Source organism: Bubalus bubalis, chromosome 3 (assembly GCF_019923935.1).
Source record: "Bubalus bubalis isolate 160015118507 breed Murrah chromosome 3, NDDB_SH_1, whole genome shotgun sequence".
NCBI lineage: Eukaryota > Metazoa > Chordata > Mammalia > Artiodactyla > Bovidae > Bubalus > Bubalus bubalis.
Genome location: NC_059159.1, coordinates 51,106,331 through 51,125,640, shown reverse-complemented (window position 1 = coordinate 51,125,640; position 19,310 = coordinate 51,106,331). Strand labels below are relative to the sequence as shown.

The 19,310-nt window shown below is 37.4% G+C and overlaps 1 protein-coding gene across 13 annotated transcripts in view; it reads right to left on the bottom strand.

The window, feature by feature from the left end:
• Window positions 1–19,310, bottom strand: part of BCAS3 (BCAS3 microtubule associated cell migration factor) — a 589,835-nt gene that overhangs the window by 390,054 nt on the left and 180,471 nt on the right. For all 13 annotated transcript variants that reach the window (XM_044939593.2, XM_044939594.2, XM_044939599.2 and 10 more), the window contains exon 14: window positions 268–401. In XM_044939593.2, the coding sequence (XP_044795528.2) occupies window positions 268–401 (134 nt within the window). The remainder of the gene's footprint in view (window positions 1–267; window positions 402–19,310) is intronic.

Genomic DNA, 19,310 nt, shown 5'->3' with positions numbered 1-19,310 from the left:
CTGGACTTGAAGAAAACAAAAAAATGGTTTTAGGACAGGAAGAGAAGAATAAATTGAACTTCTGTTTTATCAACATTCATTGTTCACCTACTGCTTATGTTATTAACTGGGCCAAAACAGGATAAAGTTCTTAATTATCTGACCCAGTCTAAAAAACTGTATGAACACACCAACATTAATATTAAGCTCCAGTATGATACAAATAACCTCTGGATTAGATGTCATATTACACAACAAAAACACCTTCTGAAAAAATATACAACTTACTTTGGCTTCAGTTTCTCCCCTGTGAAGAGTATATAAATGATGGACAGCACTTTGTGATGAGGACCAAGGATGAGTCAAAATTTGGAAGACGTGGAAGTCATGGCCAAGGGTATCTGTTGTGACTAGAAGCATTCCTGAAGGACACACCAAAAAAGGGTAAAAATAAACACCAGTATGTACGTGGATAAAATATTTTCACAAGGCACTCATCATACTTTAAAATATTATTGAAGGGAAAAAGTGACCAAATATATAAGAACTTCCTACAATTAAAAAAAAAATTAAAACACAGGACTTTTTTCCTGTGTGAACACAAAACCTTAAGGTCATATCAGTATTCAAGTATAGTGACATACTTACATGTCAAGGTTTTATGATGTTCTCATACAACTAGTAGAGAAAAGTTTACAATGCTGGAATCACAGAGTTCACAAGCATTTTAAAATAGCAAATCTGATAATAAAGAATGTGAAAGATTTTCCCCCATGGAATTAAAACCTACTTTCACTTTTTCCATTTCTCAAAACCTGAATTCTAAATTCCAATTTGAGTACTACTCACATAGAGCTAATAATACCCTACTCAATTCACCAGTTTAAAACTTGTCTCCACTCTAGCCTATTTATTTAAATTCCCTACTGTCTTTCACAAAGCAAATTTTGATGAGATGTCATCGCTAAGAATTATGCACCTAACACAAGGTCACAAAAATTTTGGTTTCCTGTTCAATTTCACTGTTTTATATTTTACATTTAGTTCTTTCATCAATTTTGTGTTAATTTTTGTACAAAGTGTGAGGTATTAGAAATTATCTTTTTTGAAAATCATGTTCAATTGTCTCAGCAGGATTTCTTGAAGAGGCTAATCTTTTTTTTTTTCTTTTTACTTTACAATATTGTATTGGTTTTGCCATACATCAACATGCATCCGCCATGGGAAGAGGCTAATCTTTATCCTCTTTTATTTATCTTTTATTCTACATTCAATGTCAACATGCCAAAGATCAACTGGCCATATTAGGATGGGTGTTTTTCTGGAAGTCCTATTCTGTTCCATTGATATCTGTGCTATCATTCATTAATATCACATTTTCTTAACTATTACTTGGAAATCACATAGAGCAAGCCTTTTCTGACCTTTTCCAAGATTGTTTTAGCTACTCCAATTCCTTTGTCTTTACAAACACAGATTCAGCTTTTCGATATCTACATAATGAGGATAACGAACATCTTAACAATAATGAGTCATCTGATCTATGAACATCACATATTTCTTGATATGTCTTGCGTTTTTTCTTTTAGCACATTGATTGTATTTTCTTAGTGTCACTATCACTGGTACTCTATTCCAATTACCAAATTTTCCTTGGCAGTATATAGAGATATAACTGACATTTATATAAATATCTGTATGCAAGGAGATTGAACCAGTCTATCCTAAAGGAAATCAGTCCTGAATATTCATTGGAAGGACTGATGCTGAAGCTGAAACTCCCAACACTTTGGCCACCTGATGCGAAGAACTGACTCACTAGAAAAGACCCTGATGCTGGGAAAGATTGAAGGCAGGACAAGAAGGGGACGACAGAGGATGAAATGGTTAGATGGCATCACTGACTTGATGGACACGAGTATGAGTAAGCTCTGGGAGTTGGTGATGGACAGGGAGGCCTGGTGTGCTGCAGTCCATGGGGTCGCAAAGAGTCAGACACAACTGAGAGACTGAACTGAACTGTGTGCATACCTACACACTCTACAAATTCTAGGAGCTTTTATGTAGATTACATGGAATTTTCTTTCTAAACCTACAGTATGTGAATAGACATAGTTTGATTTTTCTCTTTCCACACTACATGACCTACATGCCTTGTTTTTTCTCTTGACCTGCTATTTTTGCTGAGGTAAACAAAAATGACGAGAGGCAATATTCACGCCTTGTTCCATGTTTTAGAGAAAGTATTCAATCTTTAAGCATGATGCTAGTTGTAGATTTTCTGTAAATGCTCCGTATCAACTTAAGGACATTATTTTCTACTTCTAATTTGTTGAGAGTTTTAATAATAAACAGATGTCAAATTTTGTCTAATGCTTTTCTGCACCTATGAGACGATTATGTGGTTTTTCTTCTTTGGTCAATTAGTATGGTACATTTTAATAATGAAAGGTTATCAAATGTGGAACAATCTTGCATTTCTGGGATAAATGCCACTTTGTCAAAATCCTTTATTACATGCTGCTGCACTGAATTAGCTACTATTTTGTTGTTGTGAATGTGTTCCTGGGGGATACTGGTTTGTAATTTTCTTTTCTAATACTGTGTTTGTCTGTTTCTGGTACTAGGGTAAAGCTGGTATGGTTGTATAATGTTCCTTTTATTTCTAGACTTTAATAAATGTCCAGTAAAATTTTCCAGTGAAACTATGTGGGCCGGTTTTGTGTTTGTGTGAAGACTTTTAGATATAGTAATTTAACTTCTCTTTAAATTTTATAAATATAAAATGTAACATAATTTTTATAATGTAAAATATATTGTAATGTTTTTTCTTGGAAGAATTACTCTCTGTAACTCAAGGAAATAGTCTGTAGGGTCTTGAGTAATGTCCACTTTTTCATTCAGGATATTGAAATTTTGTATCCTTTCTCTTTTTTTCTTGGTCAGTCTAGCTGCTGCTACTGTCGCCGCTAAGTCGCTTCAGTCGTATCTGACTCTGTGCGACCCCACAGACGGCAGCCCACCAGGGTCCCCCGTCCCTGGGATTCTCCAGGCAAGAACACTGGAGTGGGTTGCCATTTCCTTTCTTCAATGGTCAGTCTAGCTACAACTTCTCAAAGAAACCATTATGGTGTCACTGGTTTTCTCTTTTCCATTTCACTGATTTATCTTCCTTCTTTTGCTATCATGACCATCTATTACTATTTCCTTCACTGCCCTTGCTTTAGTTTTATTTTCTATTTCTTCAAGTTTCTTAAAAGCTGAAGCTTAGATCACTGTGTCAAGAAGATATGTTGTTTAGTTTCCAAATGTTTGGGTATTTTCCAGTTATCATTCATATACTAATTTCAGATTTAATTCCATTATGATAAGAAATTAAAGTTTGTTTTATATCTCAGAACAACGTATCTCGTTAAGTGTTCCATGTACACCTGAACACATGGTGTATTCTCAGTGTCAATTAAGTTAACTGATACTCTTATTGGATCTTTAACATCCTTACTTGTTTGCCTGCTTTTGTGTTCTATTATTGAGTAGAAGTTAACATCTCTGAGCATAATTATGGATATTTTTTTCAGTTATATAAGCTTCCTAAATTTGAGCCCTATTTTTTTAGGTTCATACACATTTAGGATTGTTACAACTTCTTGGTGAATCACCTCTTTTATCATAATGTCCCATTTTGACCTTAGTGTCTCTCTTATTCTGAAGCCAACTTTCTCTGATATTAATATCACTACTTCAGCTTTGCTTTGATTGATGTATGCATGATATATACTTTTCTATTATTTTACTTTCACAGTCAATATAATTAAAAAATGACTCTGTTTTGGATAATAACTGGGGTTCAGTTTGGGTTTTTTTATTCCTATCTCAAACTTTTAATTAGTGTTTATAGATCGTTCACATTTAGTGTAACTTGTGGGTAAGGTTGGATTTACATCTACCATTTTGCTACTTTTTATTATTTTTCTGATTGTACCCTTGTAGTTTTTTTCCCCTTGATTTTTTAAAAAATTTTACTTGCTATTGGAGTACAGTTGATTAACAATGTTATGTTAGTTTCAAGTATATAGCAAAGTGATTCAGTTATACATGGATCTATTATTTTTCAAGTCCTTTTCCCATTTAGGATTTTACAGAATATTGAGTAGAGGTCTCTGTGTAATACAGTAGGTCTTTGTTGGTTATCTCTTTTAAATTTCACCCTTGTTTTTACTTTTATCTGCTCTTGCTTCCTTCCCTTTTTTTAGATAATTTCACTATTTTTAATATAAAATTTAACTTATCTATTGGTTTTACTGGTTTTTCCAGAAATTAAAATATACATATTAAAATGTTTGTGTGTTTGTTAATATTTTGTCCAGAATATATTTGCTTTCTGTGAGAAACAGAAGCAAAATCGTATTTTGTAATTCCTAAAATGTCTTTGTTGAAAGAATATCAAGCACCTGTGGAAAGATAAAGTGGGCCTTTATATGGGAAGGTGAAGTATATATGAGTTTTCTACTTATTGGCTAACATATGGTACAGCTCCAGTCATTATATTTGATTAAAAAATAGCATATTAGATGCCAGTATCTTGGCTATTTCCAAGAGAATACATTTTAAGATGATGAACTGTGTCATTTATTGAGATCTATAACAATTTATTTAACATTACCACCCATTCTGTGCATAGCTATCAGCATGAGGTCAATAAATACTGTTGTTATCCATACAATAAATTTCAAAGATTGGACATGTTCTTTTTTGTGGACAGTATTTCTTGACTCCCATTTTTTGCTTAGTTATAGTAAGTCTGAATTATCACAATTCTACTACTATGTTTTGATTCCACATTCCCACAACAAAATTATTTCTGCACATGAAAAACAATTCAGTGGAAATATCATTATGACAGGAAATGTGATGCACTTGTATTTATAGCACAAATATATTACTCATTCCCAAACATAAACTTCACTTTCTTTTATTAGCATATCAATGATTTACTCATAATTAGCATTCACATAGTAGTCCCGATTAGCCAAATCAAGACTCTTATTGTTTTGCAAATGAAAGATAATCACAAATAAAAACTTTTCAACATGCTCCTAGTTTTTCAAACTGGCATGCAAACAACTTCAAATTTTAAGAGAATTAGCCATTGAAAATCTATCCTGATTATCTTCCTGTATCCTGTCTCAAAACGTTTTCTTCCACTTATTCATGCAAATACAGCTTACATAACTCAGAAATAAGTCCAACTTTTTGACAAAACTTTAAAATAATTTTTAAAAAAATTTTATAGAGAGGAAAGGAGGAAACAGCTAGTGTAGTACTATACCAATAATATGCTTCCTTTGAATTTATAATTTCCTCTTTTGCACACATTCTGCAGGAAGAAATGACAAGCTTTTTTTTTTTTTTTTCTAGAAAACAAGTTAAAAAGCAGATATACATAAAAGGAAAAACTTGTACAGAGTAGACTGTGGCTTGAGAACTATTTATGCAGCATCAGAAGACTAAACCAGACTCCAGCCTGGCCATAAACTAAACCCACGCCCCAAATGAGGTGCCAAGCCACAAAAAGCATTTGCGTCATCTGGGAATACAAGGAAAAGAAGGACTTCTAATTATAGGGCCTGGAAGCGGAAGCCTAGAGTGATTAGCTGTTTAGGCGCTGCTGTATGTTTATCTGGAAGCTTCCTTTCCTTCACTCTCAGCCTTAAGTTTGATAGATGAGCGCTAGCATTAGAGGGTAGGGACTAAAGCTGCTGATGGTACATGGCGTTCCCCAAAATCTGAGGTAGCTGAAGACTGAACATTAAGGCTTTTGTGGCCTCATAAGAACATAAGTCTTTTCAACTGGGCGTCAGCTGGTTAGCCCAAAAGGCAAAATTAAAGAGTAGCAAACCTCGACTGGGCATATGCTATAAAATCTTGGAAACTTGAGTAGGGATGTCTTTTCTGCCATATCCTATTTATAACACCTACCTAATTGTATGGTTCTTTATCACATGCACACATATGAACTGGAAGACAAATTACCAGCTTATTCACACTCTCCTCCAAAAACACACATAACCACGGATATGTTGGGTCAAATGGAAATCTTTACAGGAATTCAGATTATCATCACTCATAAATAACTGTACATTTTAGTATTAATCATTGCAAATTTAATACTTTCTCATCAACACCTGTAGAGATGAAAACCTAAAAATTATTAAAGTTTGTAATTTGCAAACATTCGAACACCTTTATTTAAATAATTACTTTCTTCCTTTCACTTTACATAACATGAAATTGTTACCGTTTGAAGATATCTTTGGCCATATCCAACGGCCACATCCAAAGGCCATAACCAAGATAGAGAACATGTGAAAAAATTCTCTTCTATTTGCAGTCCAATCCCTCCCCATCACCTGGCCCCAGCAACCACTGATTGACTTTCTGTCATTACAAATTAACGGTCACCAACTCGATGGACATGAGTTTGAGCAAGCTCTGGGAGATAGTAAAGGACACAGAAACCTGCTGTGTCCATGGAGTCGCAAAGAGTCAGACACGACTGAGCGACTGAACTGAGCTAAGGCACATTTAATTTGATAAGAAACTGAGAAAATGTTTTTCCAAGCCGGCGGTATCATTTTACTTTCCCACGAACTCCATAATTTTGCAACGTTTGGTGTTGCTGATATTCTTAAATTTAATCACCTCAGTGAGTACTTTGTGGGTTTCTTATGGTTTAAAAATGCTATGCTCCTTGGTGATCAGTGATGCTGGGTGCTAAACAGTTACTTGCATATTTCCTTGACTTTACTGTTCAAATCCTTTGCTTATTTTAAATTGTTTTGTCTTCATTTTATATACATTAAAATTAGGAGAAGGCAATGGCACCCCACTCCAGTACTCTTGCCTGGAAAATCCCATGGACAGAGGAGCCTGGTAGGCTGCAGTCCATGGGGTTGCTAGGAGTCAGACACGACTGAGCGACTTCCCTTTCACTTTTCACTTTGATGCATTGGAGAAGAAAATGGCAACCCACTCCAGTGTTCTTGCCTGGAGAATCCCAGGGACAGGGGAGCCTGGGGGGCTGCCGTCTCTGGGGTCGCACAGAGTTGGACACGACTGAAGTGACTTAGCAGCAGCATAAAAATATTAAAATATATATACGTGTGTGTATATATATATCAGATATATACTCATGGCTTATATATCCCAGTTCATTTGCTTAACCATAAGTTTCCAAGTAATGAAGACCAATCTGATGGTTTGTTTTTTTGGTGTCCTATCTAAGAAATCGTCCTCTATGCCTCCTGGGTTATAATGATAGAATCTTTACATTTTCTTTTTGAAGGTTTATAGTATTAGGTTTTAAATTAAGTGTATGATTGATTTTGAGTTAAATTTTTGTCTATGCTGTTAAGGAAAAGTTTTGCTGTTGTTCAGTAGCTAACTTGTATCTAACTCTTCGTGACCCCATGGAGCATACCAGGCTCCTCAGTCCTTCAACATCTCCCAGAGTTTGCTCAAATTCATGTCCACTGAGTCAGTGATGCTATCCAACCATCTCATCCTCTGCCACCCTCTTCTCCACCTGCCCTCAATCATTCCCAGTATTAAGCTCGTTTCCAATGAGTCAGCTCTTCATATCAGGTGGCCAAAGTACTGGAGTTTCAGCTTCAGCATAAGTCTTTCCAATGATATTCAGGGTTGATTTCTTTTAGGGTTGACTCATTTGATCTCCTTTTGTCCAAGGGTCTTCTCCAGCACCACAATTAAAAATCATTAATTCTTCAGCACTCAGGCTTCTTCATGGGCCATTTCTCACATCCATACATGATTACTGGAGGAAACCAGTTTACTTTTCACCAAATGGATATTCCAGTTGTTCTAGGACCATCTGTTGAGAAAATCACGCTATCCCTAAAGTGAATTACTTAACACTTTGGTCAAAAATCAAATCATCGTAAGAGTTTGATCAATTCCTGGATTCTATTCCATCCGTCTATGACTGTATTTACCCAAAACCATCCTTTCTACATTACTAAATACTTATTTTAAAAAGTATATATTTAAGTAAGTCAGAAATTTAGGCAGAGTCAGTTTTTTAAATTTATTGATCTTTTTCAAGATTGATTTGACTATTTTACTTTATATCCTTTGAATCGCCATATAATTTTAGAATAAGCTTCTGTTGATTTCTGGTTTAAACATTCACTTTTAATAAAGTTAACTAATAGTGAACAATATTAACACAAAACACTAATAGGATATCAAAGCACAGAAGTGATAAAATATCTTTATGAAAATGTGGTTTTCTCTCATAACTAAATATATGATTTTTCTTATCATATAATATTATAATCATCACAACATAGAGGTCACTAGGATGGCAAAAATGTACAATTTTTAGATAAACTAGTTATCTTGGGGACATTATTATGTACCAAAACAATGCTATTGTCCTGCTGCTGCTAAGTCGATTCAGGCATGTCCGACTCTGTGCGACCCCATAGATGGCAGCCGACCAGGCTCCCCCGTCTCTGGGAGTCTCCAGGCAAGAACACTGGAGTGGGTTGCCATTTCCTTCTCCAATGCAACAAAGTGAAAAGCGAAAGTGAAGTTGCTCAGTCATGTCCGACTCTTCGCGACCCCATGGACTGCAGCCTATCAGGCTCCTCCATCCATGGGATTTTCCAGCCAAGAGTACTGGAGTGGGGTGCCATCACCTTCTCTGTGCTATTGTCCTATACAGATACAAATACACAAACACAAAAGCAGTACTAACTTAATGTCACAGACAATCATTGCCACAAGTTCATAATAAAATACAATTTGAATGAAGGTTAACAGGAATTTGGTAGATCAGTCTGCTTAGAAGACATATTTTACATATTAAAATTGTAAGATTTAATTTGAAAGGTAAATTTGGAAATCTGGGAATTTCCAAAGGAATGCCATTTGATGTACTTCAGAGATGCATGAAAACAGAAAACTTTAAATTTTCTGGATGGAACGTATACAGAGGTAGATACATGTGTATGTATGTGTGTGTAGAAATTCACCAAGCTATACACTTAAGATCAGTAGACACAATCTGTATCATATAATTACATCTCAAGAAAAATGAAGATGAACCAAAACAATAACAAGGATGAGGGAACAAGATAATTTTTATGGCTTTATCTAGAGTGAAAGAAGAGATGATAAGATGGTAAATAGAGCAGTTAGAAAGTTAAAACTCTACCCCTACAAGTAGAAAAAAAGACACATCAAAAAAACATAGCAGTCACAGAGGGATGTATACGAAATGACAATACATAGGAGTAAGGAGTCAAGAAAGAGGTCTACAAGTCTCAGATGTGTAACTTGGCCAAATGATGGTCAAAGCACCATTACTCATGAATTCCACTTTGCAGACACAAAAATACAACAGATTTAATTCAGAATTCTAGCAGGGGAGATCAGAAACTATGTAACGCGTAACAATTAGATGGAAGATAAAACTGGGTCATCACTTAGCACTTTCACTTTAGGAATATTTGCAAATGTAGCAAATATTTTTCTTAGCCCATCAGAAAGATATGATTTGAAAAGAAAGACTAACAACAACAACAAGAATAATCAAAATCTTCCCATGAAATAATCAAAGGTATGGCATGGGATTGGGGGAAATCTAGTCTATTTTTTATTTAATAATAATATTATTTCTTCTATGCTGTTGGTAAGACTTTGTTTAGATTATATATATTAAGTTTGAGTAGACTGCTGTTTCTATGTTTTCTTTTTCATCTTCCATTCCTAAATCCATTCCCCACTGCCATCCTTTTCCCACCATAAATACACATCATATTGAATTTAATATATGTTCTTTGAATATATTTATCCTTGAAAAATTTTAAGAGTACTGTTCAAACTATTAAAAAAATATATATATATATAATATGTATAGATAGAGTGTTAGTCACTCAGTCATGTCCAACTCTGTGTGACTTCATGGACTGTAGGCTGCCAAACTCTTCTGTCCATGGGATTCTCCAGGCAAGAATACTGGAGTAGGTTGCCATTCCCTTCTCCGGAAGACTTTCCCAACCTAGGAATCGAACCCCAGTATCCTGAATTGCAGGCAGACTCTTTACCGTCTGAGCCACCAGGGAAGCCTCCAATATGTATATACACATATTTAATATATGGCAAGAATATAGACCAATCTGAACGAGGAAACTGAAACAAGCCTGAAGCTGGAGAAGGGCCAGAGTATACGAGCAGAGTGGAAAGGAGAAGGGACAACGATAGTCAAGGCTTAACCGTTTTAAAGTTGTCCTGATAAGCAAAAGTTCAATTCAGCCTTGGCTACTTCACCTGTATCTACTTGGTCATAGACATCCTTTTTTACCTTTTTCAAAATTTAATACCGGATCTAATAGAATACTTGCAGCTGCAGTGTTATGGGCATTTATATTTACCTCACATTTTTGCATGGTAGGTATGCCACTGTACATATTCACATCTTTCATTAATCCATTCAGCATTAACTGAGTACCTTTGCTATGGCCACTGCTTGTATTCACATCTTTCGTTGGCTCCTTCAGTATTCACTGTGCCACTGTATATATTCACATCTTTTTCACTAGCATGAAAGATGCCATTGTACGTATTCGGTGTCTTCATCTCTCACTAGTTCATTCAGTATTAACTGAGCACCTTTGCTGTGGCAGTGGTGATAGCAAAGGAGCAGGGTTCCTTCTTATTGATGGACATTCAAGATCCAGGGCTGCATTAGGACTTTCACATACCCTGGACATTTTTGCCTTCATTGACCCCCTCTTCCATGAAAAAACTATTTTATGACTATAGTTGCTGGTTTAAATGTATATTATGGATATTAAGGCATTCCATTAAAACTTTATATATATATTTGCATTTTAAAGGAATTAAACATTTTGGTGGGGCCCTAAAATGACTGTGGGCATGTTGCCTACTGTACTTTATGGCAAATCACACCTGAAAAATTCCCTCTGACTCTCATATATAAGCCCAGTGCCACAATGAATGTAGAGCGAACACAACAAATTCTTCAAGGAGTAACTCATTACGTGAGTAAAAGATATCACTTTACAAGATGAAAAAACAAGAGAGTAACCACAGACTTCTAAAGGAAATATCCCCACGACAGGGTCGGGGAGGAGGCAGTAAACTCTTCCAGCTGCCTTTGCGCTGCTAGTGACACAGCGTGCGTGACTGACACTAAGACACACAGAACCGTCAGGGGAGAGGAAAACCTAAAGCCACCTGATTCTACAAACTGAGAAGACCTTGTAAACGTTAGCAAAAATCAAGACAAGGTATTTTTCTGACCACTTGCTATGATCAATCTGGAAAACTGCAAAAAACAAACAAACAAAAATCCAACTGTTTAAATGATTAACCCAAGACCACCAGCACCTTTCAATATACAGCATTTAAATAACCAGAAAAATGCCAAGTCTGTTAAAGATGCAGCCAAGCATTCAGAGGGGTTCATGTTTAATCTACTTTACTAGAGACCCAACATCCATTTTCCTCTTATTAATGGATGGAAAAGCAATTTCCCTGCCAAGGAAGGGTAATTATTTAAGACGTGGATGTGTTGCCCTTCACAGCTCTAGGCTACTCAGCTGGCAGAAGTAACGCCTCTGGAAAGCAGATCAATTATTTACTGAATTAAAGACAACAGGTCTGTGTGAGAAACATCAGACCACACTGCAGAGAGCTGAGAATTTCTTCCTTATGTTTCTAATATCTAATCTAATTAATTAAAAAATACATATCTTCTTTGATGTCAAATATCATGAAACTAATAATATTCCCATCTAGTGTACCAAGTCACAAAAATGTAGTTTCCACAAGATACTTTTAATTTCAATATTAATCACATGTGATATGCACCTGCATTTAATATAATTTGCATCATGGAACAATCCCACAATTGAGGGAGGGATACAATTTTTGTTCAAATCAGAAACTGGAAAAAGTTGGCTTTATTCACAAACAACTAAGTACATTAAATTAATACCTTAACATGGCCCTGATTATGCTGTTGTTCACTTGCTCAGTTGTGTCCGACTCTTTGCGACCCATGGATTGCAGCATGTCAGACTTCCCTGTCCTTTACTATCTCACTCAGTTTATTCAAATTTCAAACCACTGAGTCTGTGATGCCAGCCAGCCATCTCATCCTCTATTGCCCCCTTCTCCTCCTGCCCTCAATCTTTCCCAGCATCAAGGTCTTTTGTAATGAGTCAGCTCTTTGCCTCAGGTGACCAAAGTATTGCAGCTTCAGTAACACTCCTTATAATTAATATTTAGGACTGATTTCCTTTAGGATTGACTGGCTTGATCTCCTCACTGTCCAAGGGACTCTCAAGAGTCTTCTCCAACACCACAGTTCAAGAGCATCAATTTTTTGATGCTCAGCTTTCCTTATGGGCCAACTCTCACATCCATCCGTGACTACTGGAAAAACCATAGCTTTGACTAGACGGACCTTTGTTGGCAAAGTAATGTCTCTTTTTATTTATTTATTTATTTATTTATTTTAATGTCTCTTTTTAATACACTGTCTAGATTTGTCATAACTTTTCATCCAAGAAGCAAGTGTCTTTTAATTTCATGGCTGCAGTCACCATCTGCAGTGATTCTGGAGCCCTAGAAAATAGAGTCTGCTACTGTTTTTACTTTTTCCCCATCTATTTGCCATGAAATGATGGGACTGGATGCCATGATCTTATTTTTCTGAAAGTTGAGTTTTAAGCCAGCTTTATCACTCTCCTTTTTCACCTCATCAAGAGGTTCTTTAGTTCCTCTTCGCTTTCTGCCACTAGAGTCGTACCATCTGCTTATCTGAGGTTGCTGATATTTCTCCCGGTAATCTTGATTCCAGCGTGTGCTTCATCAGCCCAGCATTTCTCATGATGTACTCTGCATTGAAGTTAAATAAGCAGGGTGACAATATACAGCCTTGATGAACTCCTTTCTCAATTTTTAGCCAGTCGGTTGTTTCACATCCGGTTCTGTTACTTCTTGACCTGCATACAGGTTTCTCAGCAGGCAGGTAAGGTGGTCTGGTATTCCCATCTCTCTAAGAATTTTCCAGTTTGTTGTGATCCATACAGTCAAAGGCTTTAGCGTAGTCAATGAAGCAGAAGCAGATGTTTTTCTGGAATTCCTTGCTTTTTCTATAATCTGTTGGATGTTGGTGAGCCAATGGATATTCCTCTGCTTTTTTAAGTCCAGCTTGTACATATCAAAGTTGTCAGTTCACATACTGCTGAAGCCTAGCTTGAAGGAGTTTGAGCACTATCTTGTTAGCATGTGAAATGAGTGCTATTATACAGCAGTTTGACCATTCTTCAGCATTAGCCTTCTTTGAGATTGCAATAAAAACTGACCTTTTCCAGTCCTGTAGCCACTGTTGAGTTTTCCAAATTTGCTGGCATATTGAGTGGAGCACTTAATAGCCTCATTTTTCAGGATTTTAAATAGCTCAGCTGGAATTCCATCACCTCCACTAGGTTTGTTCACAGTAATGCTTCCTAATTCCCAACTGACGTCACACTCCAGGATGACTAGTTGAGTGACCACACCATTGTGGTTATCCAGGTGATTAAGACCCCTGTTGTACAGTTCTTCTGTGTCTTCTTGCCACCTCTTCTTAATCTCTTCAGCTTCTGTTAGGTCCTTGCCATTTCTGTCCTTTATTGTGCCCATTTTTGCATGAAATGCTCCTTTGGTATCTCAAATTTTCTTGAAGAGATCTCTAGTCTTTCCCATTCTATTGTTTTCCTCTATTTCTTTGCACTATTCACCTAAGAAGGCTTTCTTATCTCTCCTTGCTAGTCTCTTGAACTTTACATACAGTTAGTTGGGTATATTTTTCCCTTTCTCCTTTGCCTTTCAGTTCTCTTCTTTTCTCAGCTATCTGCAAGGCCTCCTCAGACAACTACTTTGCCTTCTTTCATTTCTTTTCCTTTGAGATGATTTTGGTCACCGCCTCCTGTACCTAGTGGCTCAGACTATAACAACAATCTGCCTGTACGAGGGGACCCAGGTTTGATTCCTGGGTCAGGAAAATACCCTGGAAAAGGAAATGGTTACCTACTCCAGTATCCTTAACTAGAGAAGTCCATGGACAGTGAAGCTGGTGGGCTACAATCCATGGGGTCCCAAAGAGTCAAACACCACTGAGCAACTAACACTTCTAAGATTATAAAGACAGATAAGACAACTAATTAATGTAACTACTCAATGTACACTTACTATCAACTATGTGAAAATTACCAGGCTAATAATATCTGGGAACAAAATAAAAGCATAATAGCAAGTAGAGATAAGAAAGCCTTCCTCAGTGATCAATGCAAAGAAATAGAGGAAAACAACAGACTGGGAAAGACTAGAGATCTCTTCAAGAATCAGAGATACCAAGGAAAAATGTCAAGCAAAGATGGGCTCAATAAAGAACAGAAATGATAAGGATATAACAGAAGCAGAAGATATTAAGAAGAGGTGGCAAGAATACACAGAAGAACTATACCAAAAATATCTTCACGACCCAGATAATCATGATGGTGTGATCACTCACCTAGAGCCAGACATCCTGTAAGGTGAAGTCAAGTGGGCCTTAGGAAGCATCACTATGAACAAACCTAGTGGATATGATGGAATTCCAGTTGAGCTATTTCTAATCCTGAAAGATGATGCTGTGAAAGTGCTGCACTCAATATGCCAAAAAATTTGGAAAACTCAGCAGTGGCCACAGGAATGGAAAAGGTAAGTTTTCATTCCAATCCAAAAAAGGCAATGCCAAAGAATGCTCAAACTACCACACAAATGCACTCATCTCACACGCTAGCAAAGTAATGCTCAAAATTCTCCAAGCCAGGCTTCAGCAATATGTGAATTGTGAACTTCCAAATGTTCAAGCTGGTTTTAGAAAAGCCAGAGGAACCAGAGATCAAATTGCCAACATCCTCTGGATCATCAAAAAGGCAAGAGAGTTCCAGAAAAACATCTATTTCTGCTTTATTGACTATGCCAAAGCCTTTGATTGTGTGCATCACAATAAACTGTAGAAAATTCTGAACGAGATGGGAATATCAGACCACCTTACCTGCCTCTTGAGAAATCTGTATGCAGATCAGAAAGCAACAGTTAGACCTGGACATGGAACAACAGATGGGTTCCAAATAGAAAAAGGAGTACGTCAAGGCTGTATATTGTCACCCTGCTTATTTAACTTATATGCAGAGTACATCATGAGAAACACTGGGCTGAAAGAAGCACAAGCTGGAATCAAGATTGCCAGGAGAAATATCAATAACCCAGATATGCAGATAACACCACCCTTATGGCAAAAAGTGAAGAACTAAAGAGCCTCTTGATGAAAGTGAAAGAGGAGAGTGAAAAAGGTGGCTTAAAGCTCAACATTCAGAAGACAAAGATCATGGCATCCGGTCCCATCACTTCATGGCAAATAGATGGGGAAACAGTGGAAACAGTGGCTGACTTTATTTTTCTGGGCTCCAAAATCACTGCAGATGGTGATTGCAGCCATGAAATTAAAAGACACTTACTCCTTGGAAGGAAAATTATGACCAACCTAGACAGCATATTAAAAAGCAGAGACATTACTTTGTCAACAAAGGTCCATCTAGTCAAGGCTATGGTTTTTCCAGTGGTCATGCATGGATGTGAGAGTTGGACTATAAAGTAAGCTGAGCGCCGAAGAACTGATGTTTTTGAACTGTGGTGTTGGAAAAGACTCTTGAGAGTCCCTGGGACTGCAGGAGATCCAACCAGTCCATACTAAAGGAAATCAGTCCCGGGTGTTCATTGGTAGGACTGATTTTGAAGCTGAAACTCCAATCCTTTGGCCACCTCATGCAAAGAGCTGACTCATTTGAAAAGATCCTGATGCTGGCAAAGATTGAGGGTAGGAGGAGAAGGGGACGACAGAGGATGAGATGGTTGGATGGCCTCACCGACTCAATGGACATGGGTTTGGGTGCACTCCAGGAGTTGGTGATGGACAGGGAGGCCTGGCGTGCTACGGTTCATGGGGTCACAAAGAGTCGAACACGACTGAACTGAACAGAAAACATGTTGAAAGGATACTCTGAAGTGAAGTTGCTCAGTCATGTCCGACTCTTTGCAACGCCATGGACTGTAGCCTACCAGGCTCCTCCGTCCATGGAATTTTCCAGGCAAGAGTACTGGAGTGGGTTGCCATTTCCTTCTCCAGGGGATCTTCCTGACTCAGGGATCAAACCCTGGTCTTCCGCATTGCAGGCAGACGCTTTACCATCTGAGCCACCAGGGAATTAGGGGAATTATTAGCCAATTCTAAATTCATATCGCCAGGATGGCTCAAGTCACTCCTTGTTCAGGGATCAGAAGATCTATCTCCTGTCCGTTTTGGAGTACTATCTCTACCAAGCTGTGTTGGCTCTTTAGAGATATCTTGAGAAATCTTATTCCCAGAAACCAGATTTTGGGGGTGTTCATTAGAATGGCACTCATTGGTCCTGAATAGGTATCTGAGACCTCCCAGGGGCTCACAGGTGTATTGAATGTCCTCTTCTGTTTTCTTCCGTAGCTTGACTCGTGAGTAGTGAATCCAGGAGTCATGTCCTGGTACCTTGACTGCTGTGGGGGTAGAAAGTATTACAGGGTAGGGGCCCTTCCATGTGGGCTGGAGTTGAGCCTTTGGGGACTCATCTTTCCAGACTTTTTAATTAGGACTTGAGTCACTGGAGCATATAGTGGTGACTCCTTAGAATATTTTGGGTCCTGGTTCATACTCCACAAGCGTATATCCTGTTGGGACTGTCCAATGGCCATGGTATAAGACTGGAGGGTCTGAACCTCTGGATCTAGGAAGAGGTCACTGACATAAACAAAAGGTCTCCCATAACATCTCATAAGGACTAAGACCAACCTGTTCTTTGTGGGCAATACAGATGCGGAGGAGAGCTATTAGTAAAGCCTCCTTCCATCCTGGGAGGTCTCCTGGGTTATCTTTTTTATCACTGATTTTAAGAACTGGATACTCTAGATAGAGTATAAATCAATTAAAAACTAGGATGAGGGAGGTTAACAACAAAGAAAACAACAGTTAATATTTATTAAGGTTTCACTATATTTTAGGTATTGTTTTAGATGACAGTACAGCCCTCATTTTATTGATGAGGAAACGAAAGTACTGGGAGTGATCCAAGCAGATTAAGTAACTTGCCCTATTAAGTAGCCAGGTGAAGGGGGGACATGATATCTTACATAGGGTCAGGTAAGTTTTCCCAAAATGATACTTAAGATGGGACTCAAGAGACACTAGGGCTTCCTTGGTGGCTCAGACAGTAAAGAAACTACCTGTTATGCAGGGGAACCCGGATAGGATCCCTGGGTTGGGAAGATGCCCTGGAGAAGGGAATGGCTACCCACTCCAGTATTCTTGCCTGGGAAATCCCATGGACAGAGGAGCCTAGTGGCTCCTTTGCAACCCCAAAGAGTCAGACACAACTGAGCAAATAACACTTTCAAGAGATAAACAAGAGGCATAGAAATGAACATTCCAGGCAGAGGTAAAATGATGTAACATGTTTAAGGAGCTGAAAAATAACTAGAATGGCTAAATATGGGAGGAAACATGTCGATCAAGTTGAAGTGGTAAGCTTGTGCCATGCTGTAATACTTTTAGACAATACACTCAATAATAAAAAGGTTGTTGAAAGATGTTTGTATCATTAACATTTCTTATAAAATATTTGAATATCTTAAAATGGAAGTAAACATGGAACATGATACAACAATCATAGTTGAACCTAATAACCCAGAATTGGGCTGGGATTAAATAAGACTTTTTAAAAACAAGCGTAACTGAATGATTCTCATACATATGGTTATAGAATAAATGTCTGTAGAGCCCCTAAATTCCTATAATGAAATGCCAGAAACCTACTGGGGTTATATGTGGAGTTGGGGGCGGGAGCTATACGTGAAGTGGGTGTGGGAGGGTGGTGTATCTATGGAAGTAATTAAGTTTACATGAGGTCATATGGGTGAAGCCCTGATGTGAGAGTATTAGTGTCCTCATAAGAAGAGACAGCACAGAGATAGCTTTCTTTCTCTCTCTCCCTGCTCCCTTGTATCAAGGAAAGGCCATGTGAGGACACGTTAAGAAGGTGGCCATTCGTTAGTGATGAAGAAACACCTCAGGAGAAACCATCAGCCAAACCTTGATCCTGGTCTTCCAGCTTCAAACACTGTGAGGAAAGAGATTTCTGTTATTTAAGCAACCGAGTCAATGGTACTGCCTTCTGGCAGCCTGAGCTAATACATGTTCACAGGTTATTGTCTAAACCACGTATCATAGAAAGCATTTTACATGCTCAAATGACCACTAAATAGTCTTTTGGGCTGGACTTATAAAATCAAAAGAGGCTGTTGTTCTTGCTCTATGAGAAACTGATGAAAAAACAAATCAAAGTTATAAAAAATACTATTAAAAACTAAGTTCAATACAAAGCAATTAAAAGTAGCTGCTCTCACATTGAGCAGAACAGAAGAAGGAAAAAGAGTTCAAACAGGTGAGGGTAAGGACAACTCAGTAACCCTTTAAATAATTTTCATTGGCTCCATTTGAGCTGATGTAACAAATCAGAACACTGCCCCCACAAAAATACAACTCTGTACCCAATTAATCAAGAGGGATAAGATTAATAACGCCAAAAGCTGTGAACAAAGAGAGCTGACAATAGCTGAAAGAAGAAATAACCATCAAACTAAACTATCAAATCTAGTTGAAATAGTCCTCAAAATTATGGGCAAAATACAGATGCTGACAGAAAATGCTAAAAGAAGTCATCTTCATCACAGAAACCAGAAACAGCCAATGGAAGTGTGTTACTTAGTAAAGTGCAAAAGTAATTCAAAGGAAGAAGGATAATATCTTGGGAAAAATGATGAAGTAGCAAAAACAGGGACCAACCATGACCTAAACCTGATACATTATACATTAAAAATAACACAAAAATATTTAAATTATAAATTTAAATATAAATGTGAAACTAACATCCTGTTAGAAAATTACATAGGAGAAAATCCTTGCATCCCACCCAGACTGGTGACCATTTCTTAGACATGAACACAAAAATACAACTAAAAAAATTTTTTTAATGTATTTGACAAAAAGCTAAGAAGTTTGCTCTGCAAAAGACCCTATTAAAAAGATAAAAGGAAAAACTTCTCTCTGGGAAAAAAGATTTCCACATCACATATGTTAGAGAGGATCCATAAAATAGAAA